This window comes from Globicephala melas, chromosome 10, assembly GCF_963455315.2.
Source record: "Globicephala melas chromosome 10, mGloMel1.2, whole genome shotgun sequence".
Lineage (NCBI taxonomy): Eukaryota > Metazoa > Chordata > Mammalia > Artiodactyla > Delphinidae > Globicephala > Globicephala melas.
Genome location: NC_083323.1, coordinates 67,090,822 through 67,118,747, shown reverse-complemented (window position 1 = coordinate 67,118,747; position 27,926 = coordinate 67,090,822). Strand labels below are relative to the sequence as shown.

General features: G+C 39.4%; 1 protein-coding gene across 2 annotated transcripts in view; it reads right to left on the bottom strand.

Moving 5' to 3' along the window:
* The window catches only part of NELL2 (neural EGFL like 2), a 378,238-nt gene that overhangs the window by 164,985 nt on the left and 185,327 nt on the right, over positions 1 to 27,926 (bottom strand). For both annotated transcript variants that reach the window (XM_060305603.1, XM_030835328.2), the window contains exon 14: positions 11,641 to 11,766. In XM_060305603.1, coding sequence (XP_060161586.1) covers positions 11,641 to 11,766 — 126 coding nt within the window. The remainder of the gene's footprint in view (positions 1 to 11,640; positions 11,767 to 27,926) is intronic.

Genomic DNA, 27,926 nt, shown 5'->3' with positions numbered 1-27,926 from the left:
TCAGCTGCATTTGATAGCTCAGGTGCAGTGATGCAGACCGAGAATTAATGGGGAACAATCTGGAAATCTGGCTGGAATTCCAGATTTTCATAATGAATCTTTGACTGTTTAAATGTTCAATCATTAAGATGTCCCCACAGCCAAATATATTGCCTCTGAGAGCCAATTTTGGTCACTCTCAAATATAGTCTTGCTGGCATGGAGGCTTCCTGAATGAAAGGTCATTCTCGACATCCCTGCATTCCATCCTGAAGACCTATGGTAGCAGCATTCCCCCAACAACTAAGTCTACACATGCGTTTTTAAAAGAGTGTTTTCAAAGTTACTGTCTGCCGACTTTCTTCATATTATGAAGTTCAGAACATTTTTAAAAGTAGGCAGATGGGAAATGTATTGTCATCATTGGGTTTACTGTGTTTGGGTAAATGTATAGTCTATTTCTGCATAATTTTGTGTGTTTGTATCGATACATGTGTTTGTGTTCATTAGAAGCAGACTAGGAAAATGTTTTTAAAATAACGAGCACCCTAAACTTTTACACCAAAAACCAAATATGAAAAAAGCAACTCAATCATTAAAGTGAGGAATTTGGACATAAATATGAACTGGATCCCCTCTCTACTTAATAGACTATCTTTCTAACTCTCCCCACAAACATCAGACTTGCTCCAGTATTACTGGAACTGAATTGTTGCTCCTCAACAATTAGAAAAGAGATGGGAACTGAGAATCATTTTTTAAATATAGTTTTGGACAATTCAACAGTGTTAGCTAATAATAATAGTATATTAGCTTTCTATTACCACCATAACAAATTACTCTCAACTCAATGGCCTGAAATGACATAAATTCATTATCTTATAGTTCTATAGGTCAGAAGTCCAACCAAGCTAAAATCAAGATGTCCAGAGGGCTGCATTCTTTTCTGGAGGCTCTGTTTGTTGATGTTTCCAGCTTCTTCAGGTTGTTCCTCTAGAGGCTATTCCAGTCCAGGGCCCCCCCTTCATGTTCAAAGCCAATAATGTTGTAACTCTCTGACCATTCTTCCATAGTCACATTTCCCTCTGACAACAGCCGGGAAAAGTTCTTCTCTTTAATGAACTCATGTGAATAGATTGAGCCCACCCAGATGATCCAGGATAATCTCCTCATTTCAAGGTCTTTAACCTTAATCAGATATGCAAAGTCCCTCTTGCCATGTAAGGAAACATATTTAAAGGTTCTGGGGATGAGGATGCGGACATCTTTGGAGGGACATTATTCTGTTCACCACAACTGGTAACGATAATAACTATCACTTCTAAATGCTTACTACGTCTCAGCTGTCATGCTGATGACTTTGCATGCTTCGTCTCACAAGATGGAGGAGATATGGGGATATATGTATACATATAGCTGATTCACTTTGTTATACAGCAGCAACTAACACAACATTGTAAAGCAATTATACTCCAATAAAGATGTTAAAAATAAATAAATAAAAACAACGTATAAAGTATGTAATATTTTTGCACTTTAAAGATGAAGAAACTGAGGCTAAGAGGTTAGATAAATTGCTCAAGATCACAGCTAGTAGACAGCAGAACAAAGATTCAAATCCAAGAAGTCTGAATAAGATAGTATCTGTACACTAAAACGCCACAAAATATTCATGGAGAAGAGGGGCCCAGAGAGGAGATTAAGATTTGACTTGGACCAACTAAAGAGAGAAGCTCTATGGAATTCTTAGGCATTTCCTATCTTTTTTGTTGTTGTTTGCTGTTATTGCATTTCCTAACATTTAATGGATATGTATGTGCAACTCTACTGTATAAAAATGCCTCAGGTAGTGACTTAATGGTTATGATTTTGTTCTAGAAAAATTCTAAATTCGGTTCTCATTGGGACACACTGAAATTATTCTTTCATGGGGTTACAAGAACACCGAAAAAGCATTCTGTCTTCTTTGAAATGAAATATCCTATCACCTTGATTCTAGCTCTGCATTGATGGTTAGAAGTATCATCAGTTTAATAATCAACTTTTCAGCAAAAAAGAAAAGTAACATAAAACAAAAACAAAGCAAAACATGGACACTTCAACATGCACATCTCAGTTAGAAGGTGCACAGACTGAGTGAAATGTTTTAGAAACCATGAAATGTATCTTAGAATTTCCACAGGGTTTTCTGGCTTTATCTCTAACAATTCCATTCACACTAAACTTGCTATTATACAACAACCCATACTTTGGTACCTACTCTTCCTTCGTCCTGAAATGCCTTCTCTCACTTCTTCCTCTCCTGAAATGTCTGTTCATCCTTAAAAATCTCAATTTAAATGTCACTTAGTGATGCCTGCCCCAAACTGGGCTTAAACCAGATTACTCACTGCTTCTTCTGGGGTGGCCACAGCTCTCTGCACATTCCTTTGTTACAGAATGTACCACAATGTACAGTAATGATTTATTTATACCACCTCCATGTATTAAATTGGACAATAACCCTACTATGCACCCAGATCAAAGCTCTGGTGTCAAGAAAAGTGAAAGAAATGTGTGACATATCATGAATTTTTCACAATCACTCACACACAGTTCTTACACAATGAGTTTTTACTACTCTTTCATTACTCTTAACCTGGTGCTCTTTATCAGTACTTAGCTGAAGCAGGTTAGTTAACTATTGATAATATTTAATGTCTGTAGTAGGCAGCCTTTAAGATGGTTCCCAGCGATCTCCACCTCATGATAGACATGCCTTTGTGTAATCCCCCTCTTTAGTATAGGCTGGACCTAAGTGATTTTCTTCTAACCAATATACTACAGCAAAGGCAATAGGATGTCATTTCTGTGGTTAGGTTACAAAAGATGTTGGTCCCGTCCTGCCAGCAGGCTCTCTCTCTGACTGGCTTTGATGAAGCGAGCTGCCATGTTGGAAAGGCCCACATGGCAAGGAGCTGAGGGCAATCAACAGTCAACAGCCAGTAAGGAACTGAATCCACCAACAACTACAAAGGTAAGATTAAAGAAAAACCCTTCCCCAGCCCTGGTGGACACCTTGATTGTAGCCTTCTGAGAGACCCTGAAGGACAGGACCCAGCTATTCTACACCCAGACACCTGACCCACAGGCTGTGAGCCAATAATTACATGCTGTTTTAAGCTGTTAGATTTGAGGGTTATTTGTTATGCAGCAGTAGATAACTAATACAATATTAGTCCCTTTGATAAAAGAACTTAGTTTAAGCAACCTCTTATGTGGTATCAGAATTTTTCTGAAGGAAGTACCAATCACTGAAATACATGACGACAGACAGACTGGTGAAAGCATTACCCAGACAACGAGAGAGGCTCTGCCATTCCCCAGCAGAGGCACACAGGAGACAGGCGCCTCCAGATTTGAGAGAAGAAACTCACCCTCTGAGCCCAAACCCGTGACCTGGATATGACACTGCAAAGGCACCTTGGGCTGGGGAGAAAAGGGGAACACCAAGACAGGGCGATGTCACCAGGTAGATACACACCCACTGCAAGATTAGATCAGCAGCAGAGCCAGACGATGAACTCTGTTCCATGGAGCACACAGTGAAGAGGCACAAGGAAAGCCAAACTTCCATTCCGGCTAACATGTCAAAGCCAACAATAAAGGAAGAAAGTGAAAGGCATCTATTAAACCTCAACTTCAATAATCCTGTCCTCCACAGGTGTCTGTTGCTAAGACACCACTATTAGTACACTCCTGGCATGTATAATCTTTTTATTCCCCTATGTGAGTTTTCAGCTCTGTGCTCTTCACATAAAAGTCTCATAATAAAACTCAAACCATAATCCGTTTGGGACAAAGGTGAATTAGAGTTTACCAACCAAGTCAAAGTGAGTGAGGTTGCCTAATGAGGCGGCTCCCATCATCTCAGTGCTCAGATGAGCTTGCACAGAGGCAAGCTTGTGTGGACACACATCACCGGGTGCTTGGATCAAACCACGGCCGGGCTGGAGGTCAGACATGGATACGAGGGCTGCACTGAGATGCTGACTAAAGGCTTTGACAAGCCTGGAAACTGCTACGTGGGTGCTGGTGTGTGACCCCCACTCACTGACAGATTCAGATAGCACAGGCTCTTTTCCAAGCTTTTCATCTTGAAAAAGGCAATTCAGTTCCCTGAACCTTTGAGCCTCTTCCATTTTGAGCTGATTGCTAATTGTATGCATGCATATATGTGTTTCAGAAAAGAGATAAGCACATTGCCTTGGCCTCCACACTCACTGTGCAGACGAGTCTCACTTCTCTGTTCTCTGCAAGTTTTCCAAACATGGTCTGAAGTTTTCTAAACATTAACCCTTCCTGGTAACCACAGTACACATTCTTCTAGAGAGGTATTCTTGATTATGTTTGTTTAAAAACTGCTTTTCATTATTAATTCTTTGAGTCCTAAGGCTTGGTACTTTAATTTGCTTTTGTGACCATGTTTAGATGTTCAAGTTACTCAATAATAACTACACAGCATAATAATATATAGCAAACCACAGGAGATGAATGATGCAGCTTTTAGCATTAAAGGCCATATTTAACACCCCAAATCTGACTCTTCATATTTTCTGAAATATGCCACAATTGTATCGTATTTTGTAATGCTGATTCCAGAAAAAGACAATTTGGAGTGATTGCTCATAAAAATGCAAAAGTCTTTCCCAACTGTCATGGCAACTAGTGGCCAGATGGCAGGATTGTCTGATTGCTGATTTTGATTCTTTGGAAAAGAAATCCACATGGAAGCAGCCAGGCTCATAAAATCTGCCCTGCTTGAGAACTGACCAGACTCACTCATTCTTTGGAGGCCACAGACTCTACTCCAGGTAGATTAGTGTCCACCATAGGCCCTGGAAGCAGATATCTAGCTCCAAGCCTCCCCATCTAACACTCATTCTCAAGAATAGGAGGAACCTCCCTGATCCCAGGAAGTACAACAAATCCTCCCATGGGAGGACTTTTCTAACTTCCAGAGAGAGTGCTATTCAGTTACACCAAGGTTTCTCTTTCTTTTTTAAGCCCCTATTCCCAGGTACATAATAAGTCAGTTGACTAAATAAAAACATGTTGAATCCATGGCTCCAGCAAGGCTATCTATTTATAATAATAATAAAAATAACTCCATTGAAAAGTAACCAGAGAGAAGTGCCCAGTTGAAAAACTCCTAGGGACAGAAGACATTTCCTCAAGACGATCACTTCTCTAATCACAATAGAGACAACGACAATAACTGTAGCTAATGTTTATTAAAGATTTCTTCTGTGCTAGGCATTTTACTAAAGATAAAGAGCCAAGGCTTTTTATAACTAAAATGACGTTTATTTAGGAGCTTTGTGAGTGCTGATATGCATATTTTCACTTCCTCTTCTTTATCACTGTTCTCTCTGATCTGTGCCTCTCCTGGCCCCCTATCCTCTCTGCCGTTGTCCACAATATTCTTACTTCCTTCACTATTTATATACCAGTAATTATCATGGTACCCACACAATGAATTATCTACCTTCTTCCGTACTTGTGATTTTGATAAACCCAACGAGAGCTATTTTTAAACCGTTGATAATAAAGTTATTGTACATCCATACAATAAATTATCAGCTTCAAGTTCCATTCTTTTTGGAAGACTGCAGAATGAAAAAGAATAATGTTACGCTGCCTTTCCAAAATACCATCTCTTTAAGCACTTTAAGCAAATGACCTTTTCTAGCATTAATTAATAGGGAACTTCAAAGAAACACACAAAAAGGAGACAGCTATTTGAGAAAAGGCCACGCATGGGTTACAACGGACTTAAAATCTTTGCTCTGGTTGCCCAGTAGTAAATCCTCTGCAACCTTCTGTGCATGTCAATAGCATCTAAAACTCTTGAAAATGCTAGAAAACCAACAGTAATAAAGCCCAACAAATAGGATGGTAATAATAATTTTTTTTTAAAAAGTCAGTATTGACCTTGTTAGAGAAAAAGAAGTAACTACAACGAGATCATAAAATGTAAGTGCTAGGAGTTTTCGATGCTGTAAAAAGTTAAGTACTTTAAGAAGTAAAACTCCTTGGGGGAACACCAGAGGAGGCTCTTTGTTTAACAACAAAAATCAAGTATCCAGAAGAATTTCTTGTGCTCAGATACTTTATGGACCTTCTGTGATATGTAACATGGACCAAAGCCTGCATTAGAAGCTCTGGAAAAACGGAAGCAGTCAGGGTCAGTGGAAAGCTACTGGGGAGGCATCAGGATAGCGTAATTTGAGAGGCCCTAAGAAATCCCCTCTGCCACCTCTGTGAGGTCTGCGATTTTTCCACCTGTTAAGCTAAGAACAGGTTTTTTTAAATTTATTTTATTGAAGTATGGTTGACTTACAATGTTGTGTTAATTTCTGCTGTACAGCAAAGTTATTCAGTTATCTATCTATACATTCTTTTTCATATTCTTTTCCATCCTGGTTTATTGTAGGATATTGAATATAGTTCCTTGTGCTATACAGTAGGACCGTGTTGTTTATCCATTCTATATATAACAGTTCACATCTGCTAACCCCAAACTCCCAATCCATCCCTCCCCCACCTCCCTTTCCCGTTGGCAACCACAAGTCTGTTCTCTATGTCTGTGAGTCTTAAGAACAGGTTTTTGATAAGAGAAAAGGAGAGGAAAGAGCTTGGGGGAGAGTGGGCCTTACTGAGAAGGGGTCCATTTTGTGGCCAAAGGCCATTGGAAGGACACTGGGTACCTCAAGAACTGAGAGAAGACATCACTATACAAGGCCTAAAAGAAACCTGGAGAGGAAAAGGGAAATTAAAAAGAAAGTGTACATCCTACAGTTTCGAGTGGGTGACCCTAACTTCTCAACCTTGGCACCACTGACATTTTGGGTCATATAATTCTTTATTATGGGGGGCTGTCTTATACTGGATGTCCTGTGCAGGATAAAGATTAATGACTCAGTTGGAAAGTAACCAGAGAAAAGCTCCCAGTTGAAAGGGTTCCAGAAAAATAAGACATTTCCTCAAGAGGATAGCTAGTCTAACAATATTATAGGATGTTTAGCATGTCTCTGGCTTCTACCTATCATTAGGCCAGTAGCAACCCCCTTTCCCCACAGTTGTGATAACCAACAGTGTGTCCAGACATTGTCAAATAACCTCTGACAGGTAGGAAGACAAAACCGCCCCTGTTGGACAACCACTGCCCTAAAGGATGAATTTTCTCTCTAAGTTGGACAAGACCTTTTCCATTCCTTGGTGGTAGACTGGTCCACCCTTCCCATTCTCCTGTTCCCACTCTAAAAAACTACACAAGAGTGGGAAGATTACAAGCTCATCAACACAAAAAAAGAATGAGAACTCTGTTTTTTAGTTGTAATACTCAAAGCAGAGAGATATATCGGGAAGATCTGAAATGAATGTCTTTTCCTTCAGAATATTTTTATCCTTTGATAATTCCAAAATTCTTGATCCCATCTTTATTTCCAGAGCTATCTTATTCTTTGTGCATTACACAAGACTAGTTTCAAGATGAGCTGTCTAGTAAGACTCAGAAAGATTTGCCCAATTTAATCAGTGCTTATGTGAGTAAACCAAGAAAGGCATTAGTCTAGATAAATAATAAAGACACTTTGTTATTCATGAAAATTAAGTTATTTTTGTAATCAGAGAGATGGAGGAATGGGCTTCTAACATCTTGGCTCATATAAACCAAACCCTTTTCCTTCCCTTCCCTCTGCCTTTTCTATCCTTTCTTTCCTCCCTTCCTTCCTCCTTCCCTCCCTCTCTGCCTCCCTCCCTTCCTTCCTTTCTCTTTTCTTGTAGGTATAACCATGCTTTATTCTAGAATAGGACAGGATATGAGGACAGAGATTATGAAGTATTAACTAGAAAAAGAACACCATCACTGGAAGGAAAATTATATTAATGAGTTCAGAAGAATATAAAGTGCTGCATCGACACTTTATCAAGAGTGTAAACTATGCAAATGGTGCAACTGAGTCATCAGTGAAACTGCATAATAGAGTCAGAGGCCCAGAAAATGGCAATTTCTATGTTTTCTACTGACTTCTGATTTAGGATTATTACTATACGATCTGTAGGGGAAAAGTTCCTCTTGGAGTTGAAGCTAATGAAGTGAAACTACAGAAACGCAGTTTAACTACTGAATATTATAAATTGAATAATGCAGTTCTAGATAAAGTATGAGTCTTCTCCCCTTATTTTTGTGTTGTTGCAAATTAAACCAATGGTGACTAATGTAAGAGCTAAGAATAAAAAGTCTTATCCTCTGGGCCCCTTTTGCTTCTCACTGACTGTATAACCATAGGTAAGGCAATTAATCTCTCTGAGCCTCAATTTCCTCATTTGTAGAAGTTAGGAAATTGGATTAGATTATCTGTAAGAATGCTTCCATCTCCAAAATTTTCTCATCATGGCAAAAATATAACTCAAATTATCTGAAAGTGAAACAAACAAAAAAAAATCTGTGCAATTCTACCAGCTGTGGAAGGTGATTACTCTATAGCATATATAATTTCTATGCCAGACTACAAGGTTATAAAAGCAAAAAAAGGCTTCTTTTATTGATCAAAGCTCCTGACTATAAAGTAACATGTATTGCCTTGGATTCTTCCTTAAATTAGAATGTCCATGATTAATTTTCAGATGGGGTTAGCACATTTGAGAGTCTGCTGGGTACAGCATTGACAATGTCACTTGTTACACTATGGCAGGGTGCTCTTCAATAGCAAAGAGGGGCAGGGATACAGAAACAAAACAAATTCAGAACTTCAAGAGCTCAGTCACAAACATCAGAGAATGGCTCTGCAGTGGTGTTCTGACATTTATTCTGGAAGGCCTACTCCTGCAAGTATGTGAATGTCTGTTTCTAAACTTCAGAGAAAATAAATCCCAATCTTTATCAGACATATAAAGTCCTACTCTGGTCTTATGAGAGCTCTTGAAAAGGTACTGCCTAGATGCCTTTAGCCATAAGGCAAACCCACATCATAGAGGAGTCAAGCCTTCTTCAAGCCTTCTGTTCAGATGCTAATGCTAAAGGGTAGAGGAAAAGATTCAACGAGGAAAAATTTAAACATTCATTGCCTTTACAGGAACCCTAAGTATGTGCTGGCCCTGCATGGTTTAGCATAAAATGTTGTGTCAAAGATCACCTGACTCTGGAGGACAAAGTAAAATCCACTCATATTCCCAAGAAAATCCAACTTTTATGTATGGATGGAAATTCTCAAATTTGCAGACCTACTCATAGTAGGTAGAAAATTTCAGGGCAAGAAAGTCTCTCTTCTTTAAACGGAAACATAGAAATAGTGGTGCTAGCTGGAAACACTGGTGCATCATTAAGGAAACACATTCCATCACCTGCCAGATCATGAAATTCCTGGCTCTGGTTCCTTAGGCAAAAACTCATGGCCTGAACAACTTTTCCTAAGGTGACTTTGGCCTTCCTTGGTATTCCTACAAAGGGACACTTCATTTTTATCATTAGATACTTTGAAATCTTAAGGGGAAATTCTCCATAAGTAGTCCAAAAAAAAAAAAAAATCACCCCAGCAATTTGTGGAATTTTATTTGGAAAGAAAATACACTGGGAGAGGTAAAGCCAAAGCAGAAGATGCTCTGTAAGGGATGACAGCTGAACTAGTCCTTGGATTTACAGCCAACAGACAGGCTCAGGATGGAAATGAACCTCTTGAAAACACCCTCCCCCAAGAAACACTCCTCATTCAACACTAGGTCAAATCTTGTGTCGTGTACTCTTCCTTACTTGTCTCTAACACTTTTTAAGATTGTAAGAAAAACAAAAAGAATCACTAGGAAGTACAAAAATATACAAAGCTTTTTTAAGTCTCTAATGCCGAAGAATTAGCAGACTCCTTGAAAATTGCTAGCATTTTTATTTTTAATGAGTACATCTCAAAAAATCACTCAAGTAGTTTTATCTTAGTTTTTTTGTTTTGTTCTGTTAGCCATTACATTGGAATGCAGATTTATTGATATTACCAATATTACGGCAAACTGTTTATTTTATTCTTCATGTATTCACTAAGACTTGTTCTTTTATATTCCTTTTTTATGTTGAAAAATATCTCCATAGTGCTCCGTCAGGATACTTTGCCACTCAGTGTGATTATATTTTTTCTAAAGAAAAAGTGCAGAATTGTTCCCATAATGTGGAAATGTTTAGGATGAACTGACAAAAAAGCAAGAATCTGTAAATCCACTGGCAACTCTATGTTAAATATATTTTCTACCTTCAGAATATCTTTGGTTATTCTCCATAGACTGAGAAGGCAATTCTCATTACATTTTATTTTCATCATTCTGTTTTTATATAAATGCTACACTTGAATTTAGAGGAAGGACGGTCCCTTTGCTCTAAATAATAAACAGGATATCAAGTATAGACAGTCCCCACTTAGAATGGTTCAACTTACGACTTTTCAGCTTCATGATGGTACGAAAGTGATAAACATTCTGTAGTAAATGTACTTCGAATTCTGAATTTTGATCTTTTTCCAGGCTAGTGATATGCAGTATGATACCTTCTTGCGATGCTGGGCAGCGAACCAAGTGTAAACAACCGAAACACTTAGAACCATTCTGTTTTTCACTTTCACTACAGTATTCAATAAATTACATGAGGTATTCAACACATTATTATAAAATAGGCTTTGTGTTAGTTGATTTTTTCCAACTGTAGGCTAATGTGAGTGTCCTGAGGACGTTTAAGGTAGGCTAGGCTTAGCTATGATGTTTGGTAGGCTAGGTGCATTAAATGCATTTTCAACTTATGATATTTTCAACTGATGATGGGGACATAAGAGTAAAAATGACAAGATAACACTTTAAGTGCTCTCCAGTTTTATGACTTTATATGTTTTTCTAAAATATGGTATGTATATGTTTCTTCTATTTAAAAACAAAGCCAAAAAATGTTGTATTTCACACCCACATTTCTTCATTCCCCATAGGCTGCAAGCTACTCTGTTAGCACCACTTTCTTTCATATTCTACAGAATATGAAGTGAATATGTTGTCTTATCCTAGGACCAACTTCAGACATTACTAACACTCGAGATATCCCTGAGGAGGACTCTGGATGCTACTGATGGGAGTGATATTTCATAGCACAAACATAAGCAAAACTTCTTTGAAGTAGATACTCCACTGTACTCCCCAGAGGCATGAAGACACTCTTCCCATTTCCTAGCACTCCACGGATCTATTTCTGAAAACATTACATTACTTATGTCATTATTCCTCTATTCAAAAGTCAACTGTCATGTAAAGAAATATTATTTAAGGGTGTTTCTCAGATTTGCCATAGAATTCACACAAGCTTTTAGTATAAATACTATTTAAGTATAAAATTAGTAAAATATTGATTTTGTTCCTCAGTTTATCTTTACATTTCTAATAGGAATTTCTTATCCAGAGCAAGGAGCTAGCCCTTTCCTTAGAACAGATTCAGAATTAACTACCAAATCAAGAAGATATGCTTTTGCTTATAACTTGTTTTGTTGTAAGGGGGCATTTATGGCACACTTCTCCAAACACTTAGAGTTAAAAGGAACTTTTAAAAGTAAATTTAAGGCACAGAAAGATTTTATTTCACAAATAGTCACTGTTTACCTGTGCATGAATAGTCATCAATTCTGATGTATCCAGTTTTGCAGATGCACATGAAGGAACCTGGGGTGTTGACACACATCGTGTTCTCACGGCAGTAATGGCGCCCTTCAGCACACTCATCAACGTCTGTGAAGAAAAAGTAGGGCAAAGGGGTCAACAGTGGCCAGTAGTCTAGAGTTTCTCTATAATTTTCTTTGGTGGGGAGAGGGCAAAAGTTACTAATTGAAAAGCATTTTTAAAATGTATTCAAAGTATCTCCTTTAGTAGAAACCTTTGATGTTCAAATGACAGAAATTATAACATTTTTTCCTAAAAGTTCTTGCTGGAGTTTCAAAAATGTCTTTATATTTCAACTTGCATCATTCTAAAATACATCTGAAAATATTCAGTCCATTCATCTACCTTAGATAGAATGTTTGATAAAATGAGTCAGAAAATAGAGACTGGGCTGCCTTAGAGTCTTGGACGTTTCAATCACTGAGCCGACCACATATTATGTTTTGATTCACTGGCTATTCTGTACACTTGGGGAGACACTGCAAGAGGTAAATAGAATATTCAATATACACCAGAACTTGAAAAACTTCACTTAAAGATATGAAACCGATAACATGTCGTTTATTAGAGATACGAGTAGAGATACAGTTATACCAGTAAGTGTTGAACAGAGATGAAATTACAATCTAGAGCCTGATAGAAATGAGAAGCTGTAAAATAGAAAAACAAGACATCATATTGAAGAGCTTCCACAGTAATTCACACAGCAAGTTTTGAGTGTAGGGACTTGCAAATGCTAAGCCATAATAATAAGCACTAGTACTAACTGGGAAGAATGTGAATTTTAACAATAAAACTGTCCCCATTTTATAGCCCCTCTCTGCCTGAAACATAAAGTATTTTACAGGTATTTTATCATTATGTTATACTCTTTATTAAGGGCCTTAATGCATTGACCAGGCAAGGTGCTTCTCCTCCAGAAGTGTGCTTTCTCAAATCCTCATGGTAAATCCACGAAGTAGCATTGACCTCATTTGTACTATTAAAATAAAGGGATCAATTACAGGAGATAGTCAGGTGACCCAATACTACAAAAGTCATGCCATTCATATAAACTCAAGTACGTTCTCAGTCCTGAGAGTGTCAAAAGAAATAGCTGACACAGTCTCTCGGGGCAGGGGGGGGGGGGGGCGCTATATTTTAGAGCTAGAGGGCTCTTGGCAATTATGCGGCTAACTACTTATTTTACGGATGAAAATACTGAGATTTAGAGACACTCAATTTTCCATTCAACTTCTAAATGAAAGTCAACACAGTAAATTGCAAACATCTTAGCATACAAAGCCCCTCCCAGTTTGACCATTACTTTCTGGCTTTATATTCTATGATCTCACTCCCTCTTCCCTCTCAGTGTTCTGGCCACACTGAGCTTCTGGTCATTTCTTGAATGGGCCACACTCTTTCTTACTTATGTGCTTTTGCATATGCTGTTCTCTCTTCTCCTTCTCTCCCTATCACCACCCGCAGCGGATCTTGTCTACCAGTAGATTCACCCTTCAAGAATCTGTTTAAATGTCTCTCTGAGAAAACTTCCCTAAGGAAGTAAAATGCTCCCCATGCTGTGCTCCCTTGGAACTTTGTAAATGTTTCCATTATAGATATATCCATTGTACCTTTATTAATTTTTGTAAGTTTCTTTTTCCAGTAAGTCAAATATACCCTTGAAGGGTAGGGATCATCTATTTGTGTTTCTTAATTCTGGCTACACATTATATTCATGTGAGATGCTTTTAAAAAACATTAGTTTTTGCACCAACTCCCCAAATCCCACTCCAAAATCTTGTTTAATTATCTGTGGTGCAACAAAGACATAATATTATTTTTAATCTTCTCTGTGAAGAGTCTAATGCAGGGGTCAGCAAAAATTTTCAATAAAGAGCCAGATAGTAAATATTTTAGGCTTTGGGGGCCATAAGTTCTCCACTGCAACTACTTAACTCTTGTTGTAGCATGAAGGCAACCATAGACAATATGTAAATGAATGAGCCTGATGATATTCCAATAAAGCTTTATTTACAAAATAAGAAGATGAATCAGATTTAGCCTACAGGCCATAGTTTGATGACCCCTTGTCTAATGCATAATCAGAGTTAAGAATCACTCAGAAGGACCGAAATGGAGGAGTAGAAGGACGTGAGGCTCACCTTCCCCCAACATCAAAAATACATCTACATGTGAGACAATTCGCATAGAAAATCAACTGGAAGCTGTAGAAGATCTCTTATACAACCAAAGCTGCAAGAAAGATCTCCACATAAGCAGGTTGGAAATTTTTAAAAAAAGAAAGAAAGAAAAAGGCATCAGGATGGAACCAGCACTGCTGAGAAGGATCTGTGAAAGTCCACACATAGACCCTTGTCCTGGGGAACCTCTTTTCCTGCTAAGAGGTCAGCTGGGATGGGTGGGGCCTCGACTTTGCTCAAGAGGAGCGTGTGCATGCTGGCTTGCTAGTAATCATGGAGGAGAGAGCGGGGAGCTGACGGCACTCCCAAAAGTCTGAAATGTGTGCTGGGCAGGGCCGCTAGTGCTTGGTGGCTAGGCGCTAAGTCTCGGGCAGAAGGGCCCTTGGAGGGGACTCGTTCTAGCTGTGTGGAGACAGCCCAGAAGGCCTGGGGAGTGGTCCATGCCAAATCTCAAAGCCCACTGTCAGCACAGCACACACATGGCAGCCGTGCGTCTGGCACTGGAGCCATGATCAGTGCTCGCACAGGTGGAGGTGGGTCCAGACGTGGCAGACACTGTGGGCTCACACATGAAGGCGGCGGGTCTGGCCTCGAAGCCCATTTTCAGAGCTCACAGGGTAGGGGCAGTCTTTGTCAAGTGGCACCACAGAAATGCACGTCTTGGGCGGACAGTCCCTGGGGAGGAGTATACAGCGGTTCATTTCCAGAGGGAGCCCTCTGGTTCCACCCACCCCACACCACAGCTTGGAACCAGATCTGGGGCACACAGGTCCTGGGAGAGGCCTGCCAAAAAGGCAGCCCGGGCCCCAGGAAGCAGCATAACTATCTTGATTCCTGCAGCCACAGCACTTCAGCTCCCAGAACCAGCCCACTCCACACTGCAGCCTAGCACTAGGTCTGGGACAAACACAGTGGAGTAAGGGACGCACACAACCTTGGGCTGCTTCTGGGCAAAACCACGGATGCCTGCATGGACAGCACATAGGTTCCCTGGGCCTCACTTGCTTCACTGGTCACATCCTTCGGGACAGAGCAGGCACTCAAGGGCAACAGAGCCTTATAGAACCTGGATCTCAGGGCTTCTAGTCCAAGAACTGGGGAGCAGACCCCGCCCCTGACAGGGCTGTGACAGCCACAGAGTAAAGAGGAGGCCCTGTCCAACACTGCTGTGCAGTCTCTGGACACCACAATGCAAGTCACACTCCCTATCAAGGGGCTAAGAGCCAGCATTCCCTGAGGAAAGACGTGGCTGGCATCCAGATCAAAAACAGCCCTTGCCACAAAAATACTGGACTCGTACAGTCTACACAGGGATGCTCCCACATGGAAACAGCCCTTTTAGATCACAGTAGATAACGGTTTCTCCTAAATTCATAGAGACAGAGAAAGTTAAGTAAAATGAGACAGCAAAGAAACTACTGCCAGTTGAAAGAAGAGAAATCCTCTGAAAGAACAAATAATGAAGTAGACCTCACCAGTCTACTAGACCCTGAGTTCAAAAAGGAGGTAATAAAAATGCGAAAGGAATTAAAAAAGATTATCAGTAGAAATGCAGATCACTGTAACAAGGAACTAGAAACTATAAAGAGGAACCAATAAAAATTAGACAATTACTGAGCTAAAGACCAATCTAGAAGCAATGAATAGCTGACTAAATAACACAGAAGAACGAATAAGTGATCTGGAAGATAGAATAATGGAAATCACTGAATCAGAACAGCAGACAGAAAGACAAAGGAAACAAAAATAAAAGCAACATACGAGATCTATGGGATAATAAAAACTGTGGCAACGTACGCACAACAGGGGTTCCAGAAAGAGAAGAGAGAGAAAAGGAGATCGAAAATTTGAAGAAATCATGGCTGAATACTTTCCAAATCTAAAGAAGAAGACGGATTTCAAGGAATAAGAAGCACAGAGGGTCCCAAACAAGATGAACCCAAACAGACCCACACTAAGACATATCTTAATTAAAATGGAAAGAGCTAAAGATAAAGAGAGGATTCTAAAGGCGGCAAGAGAAAAACAAAGAGTCAGTTACAAAGGTACCCCTATAAGGCTTTCAGCTGGTTTCTCTGTAGAAACTTTGCAGGCCAGAAGGGAGTGGCACGATACATTCAAAGTCCTGAAAGGAAGAAACCTGCAACCTAGGATACTCTACCCAACAAGATTATCATTTCAAATAAAAGGAGAGATAAAGAATTTCTCAGACATGCAAAAACTAAAAGAATACAGTAATACCATACCTACCCTAAATAAATATTGAAAGGTCTTCTCTAAATAGAAAAGAAGCAAGAATCTACAGGAAAGGAAAAATCACAATAGGAAAGACAAATATATAAAAGGATTGAAGGTCACTTAAATAAACCATTATATAAAGAAAAAAAATTTTGTAAAAGCAATTATAACTACAATTAACTGCAAAAGGCTAAACATGAAGATGTATAATAGGACATCAAAAACACTGGGGAAGGGAGTAAAAAATGTAGATCTTTTAGAATGTGTTTGAACTTATATAACTATCAGTCTAAAGCAAGTAGATATAGTCATGGATCAACATACTTGAAAACCAGGGTAACCACAAATCAAACACATACAACAGATTGACAAAAATCAAACAGAAAAGAACCCAAGCATAATACAAAAGAAAACCATCAAACCACAAGAGCAAAAACAAAAACAAGAAGAACTACAAAATCAACTGGAAAACCAGGTTTAAAATGGAAATAAGTACATTGCTTTAAATGTCAATGGACTAAATTCTCTAATCAAAAGACACAGAGCGGCAGATTGGATAAATAGCAAGAACCTACAACATGCTGCCTACAAGAGACTCACTTCAGGGCAAAAAACACACACGGATTCAAAGTGAGGGGATGGAAAAAGGTATTTCATGCAAATGGAAATGACAAAAAAGCAGGGATAGCAATACTCATACCAGACAAAATAGACTTTATAACAAATTCCATAAAGAAAGGTAAAGAAGGACATTATATAATGATAAGAGGATCAATACAAGAAGAAGATATTACACTCATTAACACATATGCACCCAATATAGGAGCACCTAAATACATAAAACAAATACCAACAGACATAAAGGGAGAAACAGAGGAATACAATAATAGGGGGAGACTTTATTTAACATATCACTTACATCAATGGACAGATCTTCCAGACAGAAAATTAATAAGGCAAGAGAGGTCCTAAATGACACAACAGACCAGTTGGACTTAATTCATATTCACAGGACACTACATCCAAAAAAACCCAGAATATACATTCTTCTCCAGCACACATAGAGCATTATCTACTCCTGCTACTTCTGTATGTTTGCACTGGTCTGTAAGGAAAGTATCACAATCGATTACAGCCTAAAAGAAAAATCAAACTACAAGCACCCTGGTGGAATATGATGAAAACTCATTTGCTTCCAGAGTCTTAAGATCATAATAAGAATCATATGGGATTATTAAGGTGTTCAGCTGGATCAAAGGACTTTAACCCTGCCCTTCTGAGAGGGTAATGAGGAGAAGTCAATGTTCTGAAAACCACTGCAGAAGCCCCCTGGGCTTAAGCTGTGAGCTGGAGGGATGGCCACAAAGAAGTCCATGTGCACAAAAGCATGAAGAATTTATCTTTGGAGATGAAAGAGCTAAGAACAATGAACGTAACCCAGGGACAGCATCTTGGTTATCAAAAGGAAAAACCAGTGAGTACACTGTGACATCACCTCAAAACAAGAGTAGTTCCTAGTGAGAGATTATAGCTCCTGGTAGAGTCAAGGAAGTAGCTTCAGTGCCTGGAGCAGGACTGAGTCCAGGTGAAACAAGCATTAAGTACAGAAGACACTGTGCCTCTCTCCAAACACTATCCTAGAGAAGAAAGCCTACCGCAGCAGGAGTAGCCACCAAACCTGGCAAATCAAACTCGTAAGTACGTATGAAGCAACCCAGATCCCTCCTAAGAACACTTAAGGAATGGGAACTTTGAGAATACTAAAGTCCTATGGGACGGGATGGAGAAAAGAGACAGTAAATTGGGGTAATTTCTGTTAATGTGGCTCTGTTTACAGCTACAAGCTATGGAATATTTTGATTTGTAAGATGAATAAAGGATAATTTGTGAAAGGGTAAGTTGGCCTTCTAAATACTGTCTCTAACAATCGCTCATTGTTAGGTCTACATCCCAGACTGTTGGGGGACATCAGCCTGTCCAATTTTCTTTTGCAGATGTTTCCTTTTTAAGCTGTCATATAGTCAGAGAAAATATATTCCGTAACATCTTATGGAAAAACCCAAGGGAACTCTTTGGCCAACCCAGTTCAACATAGGGCTGTAAAGCAAAAATGAGGAACCTATTTAATATGAAGGCTTTTAGGAATCTGAGTGATTTGGATCACACAGGAATACAGGATTCACAACAAAGAGATATGAAGTGTCAGACCTATTTCCTGGAGCAGTGTTATGAGGGGAAAAGAAGTAAAATGCCAAAAAAAAATCATCGCAATACTGCATACCTAATTGCCAATTGCCTTTTTAAATTTCTCATGCTGCATCTTCAGGAAAGGAACTCTCCAAAGAGTCACATTTACATACTAGAACTACAAAGCTACATAAACATCATTTCCGTTTACATGTGCAGATTCAGGCACAAAAATGGCATAACTAAAAAGTAATCTGGTGAAAAACATATTCAATCTTAATTCAAGGTATGTTTCAGTTCCAAATCCCAATTCAAAAACTCAGTGAATCAAATTCTTACAATTCAGTTCAATTCTCTATATACTTATTGAATGTTTTCTATGTCCAAGTCACTTTACTGGAGTTTCAGTCATACTGATGACCCTAAGGGGTAAAACAACAACCATAGGTAGATAGTACCACGGACAGATTATGCTTCAATACAATTATCTATTAAGTGGGGAGAACAGCACAATAGTGGAGAGGGCTACTAGAAGGTAGCTTCCTGCCAGGTGGAAGAATTCAAACATGGCTGGACACACTGTAGAGATTCAAGCAAAGGGTACACTGCTGAACCATGGGGCTTTTAACATCCCTTCCAAAATTCAGTACAAAGGGAGTTAAAGCATAAACCCTGCCTTAAAAGGACTTACAGTCCAGGAAATAGTAATATCATCATCATTATCCATTTAGGTGCCTTCTATGTTTTAAGCCTACATTTTAGAGAGTACTATCTCTAAGAGATTCATGGTTGCTTGAAAAGACAGTATTGCACGGTCAAATAATTTCAGAACCATATTACTATCCTGTCCCCATTCCCCTCCTTAAAAGTCACAATGTACATGATCAAAGTACAGACTTTGAAATATCTAGTTGTTTTTAAAAAAATCTTCATTCATTTATTCAACAAGTATATAATGAACACGAAACATGTCTATTTACTGCATGAGGCAAAAAAACAAACTCTAGCTGAAGAAATAATACTTAAAAGATAATGTTATGAAGTGACACATACTGTCTACCTGAAACATACACCATGTGCATTAAATGGGGAGCAACAAACATTTTTTTTCTTAACACAGTGCTTATTTCTTCTGAGCACCATTTAATTCAGAACACATTAGGGAATTTATATTTGGTGATACAAATGATTTTATAACTCTTCCCTCCCCCAACGTGAGGAGCCGATAATGAAATTAAGAAGCCAGGACATACTTACATGAATAACAACATGAGGTCTTTTATGCTAAGTGTCAAAAGAAAAAAAAAAAGAGGAAGGTTGATGACTAAGGACAGAGGCAACCAAGGAATATGTGATGGTGTGGCAGGACTGGAAGTGGCTTTTGAAGAAGTAGGCTTAAAGTGACTGACTTGCACAAAGTTGGAAGGGGCTGCCAAAGAAGAGAGTTTCCTGTCAAACAGAGGTGTTCAAAAAACAGTACTGTAAAGATTCAAGTCTGGTGTAGGCAGCAGAGATGGCAAAAATATGAAATATTGAGGAATGATGAACATTCCATTTGAATGAAGTTTGTGCAGGAAAAAAACAAACACTGTTATGGGATAGAAGACACATGCAAATGCACTTAAATGCCCAACAAATATAAGAAAGGTATCTTCTTTGTTGTGATATGAAGACATTAAAGCATTTGGAAGGAGGCGGTTGGGGAAGCAGCATGGAAAAATACATCTCACAAGAGTTGGTAAGGTGCACTTGTGGAATTAATTTAAAAAGGTACAATCAAGGTGAGGAGAATGTTCATGAATTAATAAAAGGTGGAGTCTTAGGTAGTTACTAAATCTAAAGTAACCTTCCCAGCCCCAGTTGCTCCACGTTACTTATCAGTGTCTGAAAGCATCTTATTAAGTTATTTGTTAGTATGTCTGTTGTCTACTTCTATTGGAATATAAGATTCTGGAGGGTAGAGACCTTGTTCTAGAATAATGGCTGGCCCTCACTAAATATCTGCTGAAGGAATCAATGGACCCTTTCATGGCTTTTCATCTGGAAGGAGAAAAGATAAGTATCCTCATTCACACTGGCCTGACCTGGAGCTCAACTTGGCAGAGTGAATCCTTTGTCTTCCCAGGATGCTGCCCAGGCATTCACTTAGACGTGGGCTTTTTTGTATGAACAGTGAACATAAGCCACGGTGGTGAAATTGTCTTGTGTCACGGAAAAACACTGCGGTGGGAATAAAGAAGGCTGGAGTCTAGTCTTTGGCTCTATTATAAACCTGACAGGCATTTCGTCTCTCTGGACCTTAATTTAATCATCGGTAAAGACAAAGGCTAGAGGTTTCCGAGTCGTTACCAGCCCTCATAATTTACAGTTCTAACAAAGAGAACATGATCTATATGACTGCACTGAAGAACCTGATTCTCTAGGATTTTGTAGGACACACAATCCTACTCTACCAAACTTAAAAAAGCAGAGGTAAACTGTGTTTCTTACACTTGAACAACTTCTCTTGCCCCAGGATAATTCAAGCTGGTCCATTTTAGAAACAGGAATTTATAAATTCCCTTTTACCCTATCTGAAAGCTGAGGCCGACTTCGTAACTACTCAGAATCATAGATTTTTAGCCCTGAAAGGAACTTTAGAAATCGTCTAAACTAATCCCAGCCATTTACTATCAAAGAGATGGAGGCACAGGGATGCCAGAGACAAATTAAAAAGGTGGCAAGGATCAGTCAGATCATGAAACTTTTGTGAGCCACGTTAAAAAATTTGGACTTCATCCTATACAAAATGGGAAAGGTTTTAGGAGAGGGTTAATTGAATCCGATCTGTGTGTTTGGAAGATCCCTCTAATACAAGTTTACACGGTTAATGAGTGACAATCAAAATGAGAACACTGTTTCCAAACCCCAGGTCCCAGGTTAATGTTCCTTTTGGCCATAGACTGGTCTCCACACCAATCTTGGAGGCAGTGGGCACCCAGGCATGCTGCCCCCTCACCTATGTGCTTCTGCCACGCAACCCAGCTACCCCCACCTTATGCCTTGCATGTCACTGGTGCCATTTTTTTTTAAAGCGTGGTGTATTTCTAAGGCGACAGCATTTTCAATACTGTCCTGCATGGTAATGAACACTAATGCCTTCTTGCTCAGCCAATAAGATCTGAAGTCATACAGCTCAACAGCAAGGACTCCTCATATTGAAGAATGATACAGGTCAGTATGGGTTATTACTAAATCTTGGCCCACCAGCTGTGAAAAACTGCCTTGGGAAAGTTGGCAAAGAGATCAAAACCTTAATTCATAAATCAAGAAAAAGACGAAGTTCTGAGAAATGTAATTCTGGAAAGAGATTTGAGAGTAACATTTGGGAAGATACGAGTATTTTTAAGAATAAAAAATTTGCAAGTAAAAGTAGGCTGCTCAGTGAAGAATCAGTAAAGAATAAATTAAAATGTCATTTACAAATAAGCTAGCATTTAAAGGAATTGCCAGCAATCATGTTTTAAAGTCAGTGGCATTAATGAGTTTGTTTACCAAATATTAATTTTTATGTATTAAAAACTATATCTATCATATGCTACTTAAACATATGATCTTTTTGACATCTCAAAACAGTAGCCACATATTTCCTTCATTTATTTTTTAAAATTCATTCATTGTAAATTGGACGGTACATGCTTCAAGAAGAGTGAAACCACTAGCATTATATCAGTTTCTTGCTACTCTTAACAGACTATATTACTCCTAGCTTAAGGGGCAGAGGAAACAAACGCATGAGTAGTTTATCCATATGTAAGTAATATTTATTGAATTCTTACTATGTCCAAAGTGTTAACATGAAAACCAATGGCATAGCCTTGAATAAGCCAGATGTATCTGTCCTTGCAGAGCTTATGGTCTTTCTGACAAGAGACACAATTAATAATAATGATAATAATGATGATTATGTTTATTATAAGAGTTTGATAAGGATAGTACTACCTAGAAAAAAAGTGAGGGCTCAAAATCTAGTCAAACAGGCTTCCCAGGGCTTCCCTGGTGGCGCAGTGGTTGAGAATCTGCCTGCCAATGCAGGGGACACGGGTTCGAGCCCTGGTCTGGGAAGATCCCACATACCACGGAGCAACTGGGCCCGTGAGCCACAATTACTGAGCCCGCGCGTCTGGAGCCTGTGCTCCGCAACAAGAGAGGCCGCGATAGTGAGAGGCCCGCGCACCACGATGAAGAGTGGCCCCCACTTGCCACAGCTAGAGAAAGCCCTCACACAGAAACGAAGACCCAACACAGCCATAAATAAATAAAGCAAAACTGTCAATAAGTAAAAATAAATAAACACTATTATATTAAAAGAAAAAAAAAAACCCAAAAAAAAACAGGATTCCCAGAAGCTGTGACATCTGAGCAGAGGACTAAAGGATATGGGAAAGAAGAGAGCATTTCAAACAAGGGAACTATGTGCAAATGCTGGAAAGTGAGAGAATTTTACATATTCAAAGAATAGCAAGACGTTCAATGTGTCTCACGAAGCAAGCAGGAGCGGTTTTGTGTTGAGGTCTTGCAAACCGCATGAAAGAGTTTGACGTTATCTTGCGATCAATGGGAATCTACTGGTTTTTTCAGTGAATTTTCGCATACATCATATGTTCACATGGTATAAAAATTTTAAAGATACAATAGAGTGCACAGTAAAAGTAAGTCTGACCTTCAGCCACTCAGTTCTCCCATCCAAATTCCCAAGACAGCCACAGTTACTAATTTCTGGTGCAACCTTCCAGAGATACCCTAGGCCCACATAAGCACATGCATGGGGTGGTGGAGGGGGGGCGGGGCAGTGTGTGCTTCTCAGAAGGGCATTAAGCAGGAGAAAGAGATGACATGAGTTGCTCAGCAAGATCTTTTTAACTGCAAGGTAGAGGATGGATTAGAGAAGAGCAAAACTGGAAGCTAGGAGGAAGCTCTCCTAGTAGTTTGGGTCCCTGTGACTGTGACAGTCTATTCTAGTTAAATATGGAGAGAGTGTGGCAGATTCAAAACAATATATATGGGATCTAAAAGTGACTGCAGGGCTTCCCTGGTGGCGCAGTGGTTGAGAGTCCACCTGCCGATGCAGGGGACACGGGTTTGTGCCCCAGTCTGGGAAGATCCCACGTGCCGCGGAGCGGCTGGGCCCGTGAGCCATGGCCGCTGAGCTTGCACGTCCCGAGCCTGTGCTCCGCAATGGGAGAGGCCACAGCAGTGAGGGGCCCACATACCACAATAAATAAATAAATAAATAAATAAATAAAAGTGACTGCACTCTGGGACTGACTGGATACCTGCAGATGAGAGAGGGAAGCTCTCCAGGATAACATCTTCCTTCTCAGCAACTAGATGGACCTGTACTGTGGGGAACTGGAGGAATGAATTTGGGTTACAGAGGAGTATGCCTTTAGACATGCTGATTTTGAGGTGCTTAAGACATATCCAAGTAGAAATGTCCAAAAGGCAGTCAGATATGTGGCCCTAGAGCTCAAAACTGCAGATCAAGATTTGGGGGTCCTAAGCACAGAGAAGGTAATTAAAGCCATGCTGTTAGACATCACCACCCAGGGAGAGGGTTCAGAATGAAGAAAGAAAAATTAAGACGGAGCCCTGGGGAACTTCAACATTCCAGGGGCAAGTAAAGAGAGGGGACTGAGAAAGACTGCTCAGGGATGTAGCAGCGAAATTAGAAGCACATTGGAGGTAGACGAATGTTGAAATAGTGGTAGCTACCACCTCTTCAACGCACCTTCTCTATTTGGGGAATCTCCATCTGCCCAAGAGAGAAGTCACAACTCTAGTTTTCAGTGTACTTGGCAGCTAGAATATAGACCTATGGCCTAGGACGGCCAATCAGGGGCACTCATGCCAAACTTCAACTCAGAAGAGAACTCCTGACTAAGCAGGTTGTGAGATCTTCTAGTAAGCACGGTGGAGAAGGCAGCGGTACAACTTCCGGAGTCCAGTCCTGGGTGTCAGCAGTGAAAAGTGTGCAGTATTTGTGTGAGTTGCAGTGCTGACACCAAGAGGTGGAGAGAGTGGGATCTGTACCCAGATGTGATAGGTGTTGTCGTGGCTTAACATCATCTAAAGCTGTCCTCCCACATATATTGTGAGCCACCTAACATCCTTCATTATATTCCTCTTCTGTTTAAACTGCCGGAGTGGATTCTGTTGTTTGCAACTCTGACACCCGATCAATACAATGTGCTTTCATGAAGACAAGGTAAATAAGTGTTTGAAGGCAGGAGGGATCAATAGAATTAACTGCTGCCTAGAGGTCAAGCAAGGTACGGACTGAAAGATGCCTGATTTAACAGTATAGAAGTCATCAGTGACCCTGGTGAGAGCAGTTTGGAGGGGATATGGGATGAAAAGTCTCGACTGAAGTGGTTTAAGGAGAGCACCTGACATGAAGAAATGAAGACAGTGAAATCAGATCACGTCTTTAAGAAATTTGCCTATAAAGAACAAGGGGGGCAATAACACAAAAGCTAGAAGGGGAGGTGGGGTTAATGGAGAAATTTAAGGGTATTTAAATGCTGATGGGAAGGAGCAACCAGAAAGAAGTTGAAAACTGCGTTTGAGGGCACTGGATGGAGCAAGTTTCCTCTGAAGACAGGAAGCAATGAGACTCCACACTGAGATGAACCCATGACTGCTGGGAGGAAGGGTGTCTACTCCACTGAGACTAAGGAAAGGCAGAAAGGGTGGGTGTGAAGCATGTGGGTTTATGTAATGAGAACAGGAGGATGAGGAATTACGTCTCCATTTTCTGTTCTGCTGGTAAAGAAGTTATCTGCTGAGAATAAGAGAATGGGTAGAGTCAAAGGTTTGTAGGGAATGGTGAAGGTCTGAAATAATCATTATAAGAAAGGAGAGGAAACTGAGCTGGGGTGCAGAGTAAAATCATCAAGCAGAGTACAGCACACAGCTAGGGCTGGTAACATCACACACACAGTTGTAAAGATCGACCACCTGACTTTTTTTTTTTTTTTGTGGTACGCGGGCCTCTCACTGTTGTGGCCTCTCCCGTTGCGGAGCACAGGCTCGGGACGCGCAGGCTCAGCGGCCATGGCTCACGGGCCCAGCTGCTCTGCGGAATGTGGGATCTTCCCGGATCGGGGCACGAACCCATGTCCCCTGCATTGGCAGGCGGACTCTCAACCACCGCGCCACCAGGGAAGCCCCACCTGACATTTTTGTAAAACCTTGATTCTTACAGTTCATGTTCATAGGCATTATATGTTCATTCTCACAATAACCCTGTAACCTAGGGAGAGCAAATAGAGTTACCCACTTTTCACAGCCAAGGAACATGTTTGAAGTTGAGGAGTTTTTCAGATGTTTGCTCTAAGTCAGTGGTTGGCAAATCTAGAACAGAATCACTCCATGTAACCCACTGTTCCTCCACAATTTGGTCTCTATCTTTACAGTGTAACCTGCTAACACGCCTGGACGTAAGCCTCCTGTTGCAAAAAATTCCGAGACATGTCTTACTCTTTCTCTTTACTTACTTCTCTCTACCAAACTAAATTGCATTCACCCTTCAGGGCCCAGATGAAGCCCCAATTCCTCCACAGTGTCTCCCAAACCTCTTTGGCCACAGGGAGTCCATCTGTCTCTACTTCTGCACTTTTTATCTGTGCGTATGCATGCCTAGTTAGTAGTTGAACCGCATTCATTCCTAGAAGGCAGATTAGTACTTTTAATATTAAAAATTAACTTAACACATATATGTTTATTTTACCCCAAACAAGTCATTACAATATCCAAATTGCTGCCCATTCAAAGTTATTAGATTAATCTAAACATCATCACAGTGCTTTCGTGAAAGATATGAAGCCACTCCAATTTCCAATTGTTCGTTTACACATAAATCACTGACTAAATTGCATTGCTAAATTTGACAGTTTTAATCAATGTTTAATGCTGATTAGGATGTATGACCTCACAACAACTCAGTATAAACAAACGTATATGTTCTACAATTTCAGTCCCATTTCTTTACCGTCACTTTCTTATTTAAGGATATGAAAAATTTGTAAAAATCTGTTTAAAAGCACATTCTTCATATTAAAGTAAAATTACTTGGAGGAAATTTAAAATGGAATTAAAAGTAAAAATATTTTTATGTATTATCAAAATCCTAGGGATCTATTTTTATACCACACCAATGAATATGAGATCCAAATTAGAACCATAATGTCTTTGCCTTTTCACCAATATTTCACCTTCACTAAGGGTAGCACCAATTTCCTAACTATCCCTTCTGTCCAAACACATACAGCTATTTTAGCTCTGGAATTGTCATTTGCCAAAACTAGCCAAGTCCTTCTCCACATAATTCAAATTTCTCACTCTTCTCTGACATTTAATTTGTGCTTCTCACAATCTACAGATATTGTCTCCTTAAAACTTATTCCTATTTCTATTCATAATATTAATAATGAGACTAATATTTATTCCAATGTCTGTTGCTTTGACCATGCCATTTCATTTTTCTTCACAACATCACATGTTGTCACAACTGATCCCAAACATAATTTTACATCATTGAATCAAAGTTAGATTTATTTCATTTGTGCAATCCTTAGGTATTTGTAGCTATACTGTTTTGCTGCCATTAACCATGCTCAAACTTCCATCTCCTATCTCCAAGCCTTTTTTTCCTGATGTCATTTCTGCTCATGATAATATTATTTTATATTGGAGTTGTTCTTCTTTTTGAAGCTAATGAATATAAAATGAGAGGAAGAGAATTGTAAGAGGAATGCTAATAGTTGTGTTGTCACTTCAAGCAAGCATTTGCTAACTGGCTTCGACGCTTTTAACAAATATAACCAGAACATATGACTTGGACTTCTTGAAAGGCAAGATAGAGCTGGTATTTGTAATTTAATCTCTAAGTTATATCTGACCTTAAACTTAATGAAGTTGCAAAAAAGACTGTCTCCATCAATTTAAATTTTAACCCTCCTACACTGTTGATGGGAATGTAAATTGGTACAGAGACTATGGAGAACAGTATGGAGGTTCCTTAAAAAGCTGAAAATAGAGATACCATACGATCCAGCAATCCCACTCCTGGGTGTATATCTGGAGAAAACCATAATTCAAAACGATACATGCACCCCAATTTTCATTGCAACACTATTTACAATAGCCAGGACATGGAAGCAACCTAAATGTCCATCAACAGAAGAATGGATAAATAAGATGTGGTACACATATACAATGGAATATTACTCAGCCATAAAAAGAATGAAATAATGCCATTTGCAGCAACATGGATGGACCTAGAGATTGTCATACTGAGTGAAGTAAGTCAGACAGAGAAAGACAAATATCATATGATATTGCTTATATGTGAAATCTAAAAAAAGGGTACAAATGAACTTATCTACAAAACATAAATAGAGTTACAGATGTAAGAAAAAAACTTACAGTTACCAGGGGATAACAGGGTGGGGATAAATTGGGAGAATGGGATTGACATATACACACTAGTATATATAAAATAGTATATAGTGTGTATATATACACACTAGTATATATAAAATGATAAAACTGATAAAACCTATTGTACAGCACAGGGAA